Source organism: Bos mutus, chromosome 22 (genome assembly GCF_027580195.1).
Source record: "Bos mutus isolate GX-2022 chromosome 22, NWIPB_WYAK_1.1, whole genome shotgun sequence".
In the NCBI taxonomy this organism is placed as follows: domain Eukaryota; kingdom Metazoa; phylum Chordata; class Mammalia; order Artiodactyla; family Bovidae; genus Bos; species Bos mutus.
Window position 1 is genome coordinate 7,666,592 of NC_091638.1, and position 13,558 is coordinate 7,680,149.

Consider the following 13,558-nt stretch of genomic DNA (forward strand, 5'->3'; position numbering starts at 1 on the left):
TGGCCAGCCACCCCAACTTCCTTCTCAATTAGTCATTTTGAAACAAACAGAAGAGATGAGGAGAGATAGTTATTGGGGGTGATTCTGTAACCCTGGGCCATAGAATCACCCCAGCAGAACCACAAAGACAAACTAGGTTTCAGGGATCTACGCAACAAGGCATGTTCCCCTAGGAGCTGAGAGGAGCTACGGCCACCTACAAACACCCTTATCTTTAAATCTCAGCTGGATTTCTGTCCAAAAGCACATGCCTCGGCAAATTTCAGTTTTATCAGCTGCATTCGGCTGACTTGGAGAAATGGCATCATCCATGTCATTTGTCCCGCACACAGCAAATCCTCAATCACTGTTACTTCCCTCTGCCTTTTTAAGCTGATATTCATTTTATGATTTCTGCTGACAAAGTTCAAGGTTGGAAGAAGTAGTTAACTGTCTAAAGAAGTGACACCCAAGCCCACGACAAACCTCTCCCACGACACTGTGCATGCTAAGGCATTTCAGTTGTGTCCGACTCTCTGCGACACTGTGGACTGTGGCCTGCCAGGCTCCTCTGTCCATGGGATTTCCCAGGCAAGAATACTCAAGTGGGATACCAGACCATGCTATTCCCGTTCTGAGCAACGAAACCTCTGCACAGAGAGATGCAGCTGGTCCCCCACTCCAGGTGCGCGTGTTTCTGCCTCGGAGGGGAGCCCAGTGCCCTCCTACTTACGTCTGGATGGCGTTCAGCCCAGCCATCTTCATCTTCAGCAGCCGGTCCTTCCAGTAGAAGCGGGGCACACGGAAATAGTGAATGCTTCCCGAGATGTAGCGGAAGGGCTGGCCATCCTTGAGGAAGCGGTTACGGCGGTAGTCGATCTGGAATGTTCTCTGGGTGGCGTTCTACAGAGCAAGGATTGGACCACATGAGAACTTCCACCCTCAGAAAGCAGATGTTTGGACGGTGATGAGGGACTCCCTACCCGTTTAGTTTATGCACGTGCCTGGTTCTGGGCTATAAAACAAACCACTGCTGAGACAGGGCGAGGAGGACCTACACGCAAAGTTCCAGAGGCTGGCACCAATGTGACAATCAGTGGGCGGTGGCAACACACACGTGGACACACACACACGCACGCACACACACTGCCTCCCCCGCCCCCTGCGGCCGCGCCCTGCTGGAGCCCTGCATCTCCCTCAGCAGGAATGTCACTATGCTGAGAGCAACAGACCAGAAGTCCGAAGCCCCGAAACCTTTTCCTAGCTGCTGCTCTGAGCCCCACCATGACCGAGCATCCTTCTCTAACCCTCTGTCTCTTCATCCATAAAAAGGCACGATGCCAGACTAAATGAAATCGAAGGCAATATGTGAGACCCAGTTTGTGAATCATGAACTCAATCTGGGTGATCAGAACTTTTTTAAATGAAAGAGAGCAGAAAAAAGAAAGAAAAAATCAGTATTACACATAGTAAAGAGACAAGGGTTATTTAAAAAATTGTATTTTATTGAAGTAGTTGATTTACAATGTTGTATTAATCTTTGCTGTAGATACACATCTTTTTTCATATTCTTTTCTATTATGATTTGCCACAGGATACTGAACATAGTTCTCCGTGCTGTACAGCAGGACCTTGTTGTCTCTGCACTCTCTATATGATGGCTTGAATCTGCTGACCCCAAACTCCCAATCCATCCATCCCTTCCCCAACCCCCTTCTCCTTGGCAACCACAAGTCTCTTCTCTACAAAGATAAGTGTTATTTTATGAAACTTTAGTTATATAGGCATATATAGATTTGCATATGGATGTATATCTCTGCAGTGTTGCAATGTAAGTTGTATTTCTAGAATCAAATCAAATTTCAAGAAACACTGTTTGGGGATCACTGGAGAAGGCGAAATGCTAGGAGTTGAAAGAGAAGACCTCAAAGGGGAGGCCGACTTTTAGGTAGAATAGAACACTGCCCTCTGGTGGACGGAAAAAGGCAGCCACAGACCTCATGTTGCAACAGGACCAGGGTTACAAATTGCTGTTGTTTAGTCACCCACTCCAGTGTTCTTGCCTGGAGCATCCCAGGGACGGGGGAGCCTCGTGGGCTGACGTCTATGGGGTCACACAGAGTCGGACATGACTGAAGTGACTTAGCAGCAGCAGCAGCAGTCGCTAAGTCACATCCAACTCTTTTTCAATACTCTGGACTGTACAACCCACCAAGCTCCTCTATCCATGGGATTTTCCCAGGCAAGAATATTGGAGTGGGCTGCCATTTCCTTCTCTAGGGGACCTTCCCAACCCAAGGCTACAAGAAACCATTTAATTAGTGTCCTCCATCGTTAACAATGGTTATGGTTTTTCCAGTAGTCATGTACAGATGTGAGAGTTGGACCATAAAGAAAGCTGAGCACCAAAGAACTGATGCTGTTGAGCTGTGGAGCTGGAGAAGACTCTTGAGAGTCCCTTGGGCAGCAAGGAGATCAAATCAGTCAATCCTAAAAGAAATCAACCCTGAATATTCACTGGAAGGACTGATGCTGAAGCTGAAGCTCCAATACTTCGGCCACTTGATTTGAAGAACCAACTCACTGGAAAGGAGACCCTGACACTGGGAAAGATTGAGGGCAGGAGGAGAAGGGGGCGACAAAGGATGAGATGGTTGGATGGCATCATCACCTCAATGGACATGAGTTTGAGCAAACTCAGGGACACAGTGAAGGACAGGGAAGCCTGGCATGCTACAGTCCGACTCGAGTCGGACACAACTTAGCGACTGAACGACAACTGTTGGTAAAATTTCTTGTGCATCTTTAGGCATTTTTTTAAAATCTTTTTTTCATAGCAGCATAACAGTCCATGAAACTTTTGAGTGTTGCCCTTGAAGCCGTATCTGGAAACAACCATGAGAGCAGGGGTCCTAGATCCCACTTGGCTTGAAATCCAACTAGAGTGTTTAAGTACTGTGACTGTGGGACTTCCCTGGGGGTCCAGTGGTGAAGACTCTGCACTTCCACCGCAGAGTACGTGGATTTGATCCCTGGTTGGGGAACTAAGATCCCGCTTGCTGCAGGCATGGCAAAAAAAAAAAGCATTGTGACTAAAAGTTAAACAATTCAGAGACTGCTAAGGGACAACTGGAAAGCTTTACTAACCAAAAATAAAAAACTAATTTAAGAATCATTTTTTCAAATGCCAGAGTGTCAATATCCCTTTATTCTTCCAGTAAGCAATGCTTTAATCGCCATCCAAAAACCAGAAACTAACAAAAATATAAAAATTATTTCATATACCAAGTTGCCCAATGGATGATTTTAAAAACACCTCAAAGCATGTATACGCCTAAATATCAAATAAAGGTTTCCCACAAGTTCTGTGAGTTCAAAGGCAGCTCAGAGGTTGGGGAAATTCTTTAGACCGATAGAAAGGGAGGGAGCGACTTCGGGTAGAACTGGGAAGAGGAAAGGGCTGTCTGAAGTCTGCTGGTTGGGAATTTCCTGGCTGTCCAGTGATTAGGAATCTGCATGTTCACAGCTGAGGATGTAGGTTAAATATCTGGTCGGGGAACTAAGATCCCACAAATCTCCTTGTCTAAGAGAAGTAGTTCAGAGAAGTAGGAAATGAGCTTAGAGAGAAGTGTTCTGTGGCTTAATTCCACAGAACAGAGCAGCACCACCATCTCTGCATTCACACAACCTCAAAATACAGCCCAAACATCAACCTAATAACTATTTATAAAAATTACAAACACCTACTATGTGCTGAGTAATAACAGGGGAACCACACAGATGCAGCCGCAGCCCACGTGAAGCTTCTGTCTAGCGAGGAAGAAACTCAAGAATCAACACAATGAGTACTAGATGATTAAATGAGGATAAAACCACCAAGTTGTATACCTTAAACATACAGTTACCCAATTACATCGAGTACAGCTGGGGGATGGGATAAGAGCAGAAGATGGCAACAGTAATAAACAGCTTGTAACCCAGGCCTGGGGGACAAAGAAGAATTTCCCAGAGGAAGGAACACCTCAAATTGTGATTCTCAACCTTGGCTGCACATCAGAATCATCTGCCCAAGCTTTTAAAAATAGCAAAGTCAAACCTCATCGCTCAGGCATGCAGATGTTAATTGATCTTGGGTGGAGCCCAGGCCTTGGCATTTCTTAACACTGCCCAGATGATGCAACGTATGGTCAGCGTTGAGAACGCCTGGTTTAAGCTGAGCCCCAGAATGAAGACGAGTTAGCCAAGGAGAGGTGCAAGGCAGGCAGCAGAAACTGGGAGCCCTGACAGAGAGGGTGCAGCACTCGGGCAGGGAGTGGTGGAACAACACAGATAAAGCACAGTGACAGCCGAAACCGCGAGACGGGACAGACCAGACCAAATGAACTCTGACCTCCCATCCAAGGGCCTGGGCTTTATGCCGAGCGCCACAGACAGCACCTTAAACAGAGGACTGATAGGAGCAGACGTGTGTTTTCAAATACTTGGTACTCTGCTCTTTTCCTGAAATGGCCATCAAGGAAGCAGAGTTGTGGACCCTGGTGGCGGTAGCGACGGGTCAGGTGGGCAGGAAGTGGACCCCATAGAACTCATGGGTTGGTTAGATGCAGGGTGGACACAGGGCCTAAGCCCGAGGCTCCCACTGGCCCTGGGCAGAAACAACTGAGCCTTTTCTTTAAAAAAGAGAGAGGGACTTCCCTGGTGGTCCAGTGGTTGAAACTCCACACTGCCGATGCAGGGTTCAATCCCTGGTCAGGGAACTAAGATCCCATATGCCATGCAAGGCAGCCAAGAAATCAAAACATATTAAAAAAAATTATTTTTAAAAGAGAGAAACTTAATAGGTATCATCTGGAACAAAAAGACTGCAAGGATATTAACACCTCTGAGTTCATAATGATTCACAGAGGGGAAAAAAGAATTCACCAGTCACTTTTGGAGACTGCGAGAGTACCAACTCATTACTCCAAAAATGGCAAGCAAAGGGAAAAAGCCAAGCAGGTTATTTCCCTTTTCACAGAAAAAATATATTTCAGGGTAACCAAGAAGTTGACAATGGAGAATTCTTCACAGAATTCTAGCTAATAAATGGCAACAGAATAACAGAATCTGAAAAACATCCTTTCCTAACCTTAAGTGAAATAATAGACTTAAGTTGTAATCATCAGTTCAGTTCAGTCGCTCGGTCGCGTCCAACTCTTCGCAACCACATGGACCACAGCACGCCAGGCCTCCCTGTCCATCACCAACCCCTGGAGTTCACTCATACTCATCTCCACTGAGTCGGTGATGCCATCAAACCATCTCATCCTGTGTCGTCCCCTTCTCCTCCCGCCTTCAATCTTTCCCAGCATCAGGGTCTTTTCAAATGAATCAGCTCTTTGCATCAGGTGGCTGAAGTATTGGAGTTTCAGCTTCAACATGTCTTTCCAATGAACAGTCAGGACTGATCTCCTTTACAATTGACTGGTCGGATCTCTTTGCAGTCCAAGGGACTCTCAAGAGTCTTCTCCAACACCACAGTTCAAAACATCAATTCTTTGGTGCTCAGCTTTCTTTATAGTCCACCTCTCACATCCATACGTGACCACTGGAAAAACCATAGCCTTGACTAGGTGGACCTTTGTTGGTAATCATCAGTGTATGCTAACACCATCATCAAGGTTGAAGGAATCTTATAAGAAGGGATCAGGCAGATGTGATCCCTCTGTTCATGTCAACCTCATGAACGTGGAACAAGCAGACGTGACTCTCACGTTGTGGTTCAGGAAGATGTACACAGCCCCACCCTGAATCAGTGCTCATTGTTGAACTTTAATCTCAACTGAACCTGAATCTAACTCTAACACAAGGAAGTAAGAAGCCAAATCCAACATGTGGGACATTTTAAAGTCCCATGGTAAGAGTTACTCTGAAATGTTGATGGTATTAAAACAAAATAAACTAATTGAAAATAGCAGTGCTTGGGAAGGAACATTGGGGCATTTTCTGGGGCAATGGTAACATCCTAGAGCTGAATCAGGGTTTGGGATTACCAGGTGTATGCGTTTGTCAAAACTCATCAAGCGGTGGGCTTCCCTGGTGGTCTAGTGGTTAAGAATCCTGTTGCCAATGCAGGGGACGCGGGTTCAATTCCTGCTCCGAGAAGACCCCACATGCCTCATGGCAACCAAACCAGTGCATCATAACTACTGAAGTCTGTGCTTCCACAAGAGAAGCCACCACACTGAGAAGCCCATGCACGGCAACTAGAGAACAGCCCCCACTCGCTGCAACTAGAGAGAGCCTGCACACAGCAACAAAGACCGAGCACAGCCAAAAATAAACAAATCTTAAAAAAACACAAAACACTGTTAAATTAAAAAATGTCTCATGCATTTCACTGTATGTAAAGTCAGTAGTAGTGAAAGTTGCTCAGTCGTGTCTGACTCTTTGTAATCCCATGAACTGTAGCCCGCCAGGTTCCTCTGTCCATGGAATTCTCCAGGCAAGAATACTGCAGTGGATAGCCATGCCCTTCTCCAGGGGATCTTTCTGACCCAGGGATTGAACCCAGGTCTCCTGCATTGCAGGCAGATTCTTTACCATCTGGGCCACCAGGGAAGGCCCATGTAAAGTTTACCTTAAAGGGAAAAAGGCTGAGTAATACTCCATTGTGTATATGTACCACAGCTTTCTTATCCATTCATCTGCTGATGGGCATCTAGGTTGCTTCCACGTCCTGGCTATTGTAAACAGTGCTGCGATGAACATTGGGGTACACGTGTCTCTTTCCCTTCTGGTTTCCTCAGTGTGTATGCCCAGCAGTGGGATTGCTGGATCATAAGGCAGTTCTATTTCCAGTTTTTTAAGGAATCTCCACACTGTTCTCCATAGTGGCTGTACTAGTTTGCATTCCCATCAACAGTGTAAGAGGGTTCCCTTTTCTCCACACCCTCTCCAGCATTTATTGCTTGTAGATTTTTGGATCGCAGCCATTCTGACTGGTGTGAAATGGTACCTCATAGTGGTTTTGATTTGCATTTCTCTGATAATGAGTGATGTTGAGCATCTTTTCATGTGTTTGTTAGCCATCTGTATGTCTTCTTTGGAGAAATGTCTATTTAGTTCTTTGGCCCATTTTTTGATTGGGTCATTTATTTTTCTGGAGTTGAGCTGTAGGAGTTGCTTGTATATTTTGGATGAAACTGGAGCCTATTATACAGAGTGAAGTAAGCCAGAAAGAAAAACACCAATACAGTATACTAACGCATATATATGGAATTTAGAAAGATGGTAACAATAACCTTGTGTACGAGACAGCAAAAGAGACACTGATGTATAGAACAGTCTTATGGACTCTGTTGCAGAGGGAGAGGGTGGGAAGATTTGGGAGAATGTCATTGAAACATGTATAATATCATGTATGAAACGAGTTGCCAGTCCAGGTTCGATGAACGATACTGGATGCTTGGGGCTAGTGCACTGGGACGACCCAGAGGGATGGTATGGGGAGGGAGAAGGGAGGAGGGAGGAGGGTTCAGGATGGGGAACACATGTATACCTGTGGCGGATTCATTTTGTTATTTGGCAAAACTAATACAATTTGTAAAGTTTAAAAATAAAATAAAATTTAAAATAATTTTAAAAAAAAAGGGAAAAAGGGCTCTAAACAAATATTGACCTTTAGGTAATGATTTATATGCTGATATATTTCAGAGGAAGTACACTTATGTCCACAACCGACTCCCAAATGCATTTCCAAAATAAGACAGAGTTGATGGATGCAGTGATGGATGGAGGGATAGACTGACAGTAACATGTTAATGGGAGAATCTGAGTGGTGAGGATATGAAATGTTTTCAACTCTCTGTATGTGTGAAAACTTTTCCAAGTGAAATGTTAACACAAATTAAAAAGTTGGGTCAGGAAGAATTGGATAAAGGTGGTCAAAAGGCACAAATTTCCATTTACAAGGTAAGTACCAGAGATGTCATGTACAATATGATGACTCCAGCTAAGAATGCTGCAGGATCTATAGGAACATTGTTAAGAGAGTAAATTCTAAGAGTTCTCATCACAAGAAAAAATTTTCTTTCTTCTTTCTTTCCTTTTTATTGTATCTGTACGAGAAGAGGGATATTACCACCTACTGTGGCAATCATTTCACGATATGTAAATGAGTCAGGCATCTTGTTTACCTTAAACTTATACAGGGATGTATGCCAATTATTTCTCAATAAAACTGGGAAAAAAAATAAGCTTAAAATGTGAACTCAGGGGACTTCCCTGGCAGTCCGGTGGTTAAGACTCTGTGGCCCCAATGCACAGGGTGTGAGTTCAATCTCTGGTCAGGGAACTAGATCCCACAGGCCACAACTAAAGATCCCAAGTGCCGCAACTAAGAGTTGGCATAGTCAAATAAATATTTTTAATTAAAAAAAACACACATCTACATCAGCTCCTGTGGATAGTCCCTTGGGAACTCATCGTACTGTATGCTGATAGGGTCTCATCTCAAACTCATCGCTCAAGTCTTTGTGACTTCCCACCCCAAAGTCACTGTGGATGGTGACTGCAGCCATGAAATTAAAAGACGCTTACTCCTTGGAAGCAAAGCTAGGACCAACCTAGACAGCGTATTAAAAAGCAGAGACATCACTTTGCTGACAAAGGTCCCTCTAGTCAAAGCTATGGTTTTTCCAGTAGTCATGGATGGATGTGAGAGCTGAACCATAAAGAAGGCTGAGTGCCAATGAATTGATGCTTTTGAACTGTGGTGTTGGAGAAGACTCTTGAGAGTCCCTTGGACTGCAAGGAGATCCAACCAGTCCATCCTAAAGAAATCAGTCCTGAATATTCATTGGAAGGACTGATGCTGAAGCTGAAGCTCCAATACTTTGGCCACCTGAGTCAGCAAAGAGCTGACTCATTGGAAAAGATCCTGGTGCTGGGGAAGACTGACAACAGGAGGGGAATGGAAGCCAGGATGAGATTGTTGAATGGCATCACTGACTCAATGGAGCAAACTATCTCCCTTTGAGCAAACTCCAGGAGATAGTGAAGGACAGGGAAGCCTGGCGCACTGCAGTCCATGAGGTCACAAAGAGTTGGACACGACTGAGGAACCAGAGATCAAATTGCCAACATCCTCTGGATCATCGAAAAAGCAAGAGTTCCAGAAAAAGATCTATTTCTACTTTATTGACTATGCCAAAGCCTTTGACTGTGTGGATCACAACAAACTGGAAAATTCTTAAAGAGATACCAGACCACCTTACCTGCCTCATGAGAAATTCATGTACCTAACATCCCAAGTTCATTGACCTAACATTCCAGGTTCCTATGCAATATTGTTCTTTATAGCATCGGACTTTACTTCCATCACCAGTGACATCCACAATTGGGCACTGTTTCCTCTCTGGCTCCATCTCTTCGTTCTTTCTGGAGTTATTTCTCTACTTTCCTCCAGCAGCATACTGGGCACCTGCAGACCTGGGGAGTTCATCTTTCGGTGTCATACCTTTTTGCCTTTTCCTACTGTTCATGGGGTTCTCAAGGCAAGAACACTGAGGGGGTTTGCCATTCCCTTCTTCAGTCGATCACGTTTTGTCAGAACTCTCCACCATGACCTGTCCGTCTTGGGCGGCCCTACACGGCATGGCTCATAGTTTCATTGAGTTAGACAAGGCTGTGGTCCATGTGATCAGTTTAGTTAGTTTTCTGTGATTGTGGTTTTTATCCTGTCTGTCCTCTGATAAGGATAAGAGGCTTATGGAAGCTTCCTGGTGGAAGAGACTGACTGTGGGGGAAACTGGGTCTTGTTCTGATGGGCGGGGCCATGCTCAATAAATCTTTAATCCAATTTTCTGTGAGAGACTTTGTACTTTTGGGCTCCAAAATCACTGCAGATAGTGACTGCAGCCTTGAAACTAAAGATCCTTGCTTCTTGGAAGAAAAGCTATGACCAACACAGACAGCATATTAAAACACAGAGACATTACTTTGCTGAAAAAGGTCCATCTAGTCAAATATATGGTTTTTCAGCAGTCATGTATGGATGTGAGAGTTGGACTATAAAGAAAGCTGAGTGCCAAAGAACTGATGCTTTTGAACTGTGGTGTTGGAGAAGACTCTTGAGAGTCCCTTGGACTGCAAGGAAATCCAGCCAGTCCATCCTAAAGGAAATCAGTCCTGAATATTCATTGGAAGGATGATGCTGAAGCTGAAACTCCAAAACTTTGGCCACCTGATGTGAAGAACTGACTCACTGGAAAAGACCCTGATGCTGGGAAAGACTGAAGGCAGGAGAAGGGGATGACAGAGGATGAGATGGTTGGATGGACATGAGTTTGAGGAAGCGCCAGGAGTTGGTGACGGACAGGGAAACCTGGCATGCTGTAGTCCATGGGGTCACAAAGAGTTGGACACGACTGAGTGAACTGAACTGAACTGGGCTGTAGCCCGCCAGGCTGCTCTGTCCGTGACATTCTCTAGGCAAGAATACTGGAGTGAGTTGTCATTCCCTTCTCTAGGGAACCTTCTTGACCCAGGGATAAAACCTGGGTCTCCTGCATTGCAGGCAGATTCTTTACTGTCTGAGCCACCAAAGAAGCCTGTTTTACTTCTAGGACTTCCCTGGTGGTTTTACTTCTGGGGCTGCTGCTGCTAAGTTGCTTCAGATGTGTCCAACTCTGTGCGACACCATAGACGGCAGCCCACCAGGCTCCCCCATCCCTGGGATTCTCCAGGCAAGAACACTGGAGTGGGTTGCCATTTCCTTTTCCAGTGCGTGAAAGTGAAAAGTGAAAGTGAAGTCACCCAGTCATGTCCGACTCCCAGAGACCTCATGGACTGCAGCCCACCAGGCTCCTCTGTTCATGGGATTTTCCAGGCAAGAGTACTGGAGTGGGGTGCCATTGCCGTCTCCTGGTTTTACTTCTAGAGGAATCCAAATTAAGACAATTTGTTCCAGAAGTGGCCTAAACAGCAGATCCTCATGATGCTGAGTCTGTACCTGGATTTCTCATTTCCTGTACGTCAAGACAGCAGTGAGAACCCTGAAGTAGTGCTAAGTGGAGGGGGCAACAGCCTCTGGTATGCAAACGCACGCACCGAGGCCCCACCCGTACAGGACTGGGAGGACACACAGGCAGATAGGAGCTGGCGTCTGCCTTAGCTTTCCCTGTGGGATGGGGCTGAAGGACGGGGTGCTGGTAATTGTAAGGACTTTGAGCTTGGCTGGCTTTTATTAACCGATTGGCAGTTTTGAAGAAAGACTGGCTGACAGGCTCAAATCATGCGTACACGGAGGGCATTCTGTGAGTGCTAGAGGCTTCCGTGGCAATGTTGAAAGAGACCTACATCTCCTGCCAGAAAATAAGGCCAGGACTTAATGGGGTAGAGGGGAACATGGTGTGCGGATCTCGAGGGGACGGAACACAAGGAGGAGAGAGGGGAATATATGGACATGGCTCACTCTCCCAAGATTCGTGAGCTTTCATCTTGGTAAAGGCATTCAATCCAGTCCCTTGCTGTTGGAACCGGGTGCCTGGGAACTCGGACTTGATGTTGACCTATAGGAAATGAAGTGAGGTGCCAGGACTGTGTTGCAATCCTCAGGAACGTGTGAGACAGCTCTAAGAGATGAGAAGGTAAAGCCGGTGACCAGACACCCCACCATCTGCCTACACTCCCAAGCCTGGCCAGATAATGCACCCTTCCCTAAGGAAGGCTGCAGGGAGGAGGCCCTGGAGACCTCAGGTCCCCTGAGGGCTGTGCTCTGTGGGTAGGCAAGGGCAGAAGACACTCCTTTGTGTCTCTGAGGGTGATGAAGTGCTGACATACCCAAAGAGGGGCCACCTAACCACCAGTGGCCGGTGGACATGATCACCATCTCTATGACTGGTGGCAACTGGGGCGTGTTGACAGAGATGACCTCAGGCATGGGCTCAGAAACCACAGCGTTCCGAGAGGGTGAGACAGTTGGGCAGCCAGTGGGGCTCCAGCTTGATGTGTCTCACAAGAGACAAAAAAATCAGTCACTCATGAACAAACGGCTGAGGTCAGCCACCACCATGGGAAGTCACGACTCCTTCATCCAGGCCCCAGCTCTGAGGCGGGAACCGACAGATGGAAGGGAGGATCCCCTCGCGGAAGGGCCCTGTGATGCCACCCAAGTACGCATGATAAAAACTCCTTCCCCAGTGGGACTTAGGGCACCTTTGTCCTAAGGAAAGGGCACCCTAGACCCTGTGAGGCCTGTCCAATGCAGTCTAGGCTGACACTGATACCAGGGCTCCTGAAATGCTGCCATCCCCGCCTTGTTGCTCTTTGGGAGACCACAGGAAAGGGCCACGTCCTTTTCACAACAAGTCAGAGGACCTACCCGATGGCAGTGTCACCAGTCATGAGTGTAAATTGGGATGGTTTCCCCAATGGCTCAGAAGTAAAGACTCCACCTGCAATGCAGGAGATGTGGGTTTGATCGCTGGATTGGGAAGATCCCCTGGAGAAGGGCATGGCAACCCACTCCCGTATTCTTGCCTAGAGAATCCCATGGACAGAGGAGCCTGGTGGGCTACTGTCCACAGGGTCAGAAAGAGTCGGACACAACTGAGTGTGCACTCAACTTACTTAACAACCTCCAGAACCTTCCACCTGAGTTAGAGCCCATGGTTGGGGGAAGGGCCAGATGATTGTCCTGGAGCTACCCACTGCCCACCTCCACCTAAGAGAAATCTGAACAAGCCCACAGTTCCCCCTGAAACTGAAGATTCCTGGTGCCTCTTCCACAAACTCAGTGGACACCCTCACCACATCCGCAGTCAGATCACCTGTGAGCCCTGCCAGAAACAGGCTGGTGCGGGGAGACCACTTGTTTAACCGAGCACCAGCCCCAGGGGTGGCCATGGAACGCCAACACCGCCTCTGGCATGTGTGACTCACTAAAAAGCAACAAAAGCAGTCTGTGAGTGGGCGTGACAGCAGGGCACCTTCTTTCTCTTGCTCCAGGGATCTTGTACCTGCCCTGCTCTGTCCCCTGAGACCTTGACTGCCAGGATACTCTCTGAGCTGTCACGACAGTCAAACAACAGCATGTTATTTAGACCTGGGGAGCAGTGACAAGTCTCCGAAGGAAAGCTTAGAAAAGCAGCAAATGGGGGGATTTATCTGGTGGTCCAGTGGTAGATCCAGCTTCTAACGCAGGGGACGTGGATTCAGTCCCTGGCCCCCGAAGTAGGGCGCCACAGGGCAACAAAGCCCATGCCACAGCTAGAGAAGCCCATGTGCTACAAAGAAGACCCTGAGTGCGCAACTAAGACCTAACTCAGCCCAACAAATTTTAAAAAAGTTTTTTAAAGGGGGATAATACGGACAGATGCAGAAGCAAGAGATGTCACCTAAGAGACCGCCTCTAACTGGTGCCTGTCAGAGCCAAAGTCAACAAGGAACATCCACCTCATGGCTCCAAAGTGACCCCTCTCCACGCTGAAGGACCTGAAAGGATCCAGCTTACTAGAGCCAGCTTCCTTAATCTCTGGGCTGTGGCACCACGAATGGGAGTAAGACAATTGAGGAGTGGGGAGAGGAGAAAGAGCGA

At 46.8% G+C, this 13,558-nt stretch overlaps 1 protein-coding gene across 1 annotated transcript in view; it reads right to left on the bottom strand.

Annotated features, from left to right (window-relative positions):
- GLB1 (galactosidase beta 1) overlaps positions 1–13,558 on the bottom strand; it is a 103,647-nt gene that overhangs the window by 75,726 nt on the left and 14,363 nt on the right. Inside the window, exon 2 of the mRNA XM_005898140.2 lies at positions 713–882. Coding sequence (XP_005898202.1) covers positions 713–882 — 170 coding nt within the window. The remainder of the gene's footprint in view (positions 1–712; positions 883–13,558) is intronic.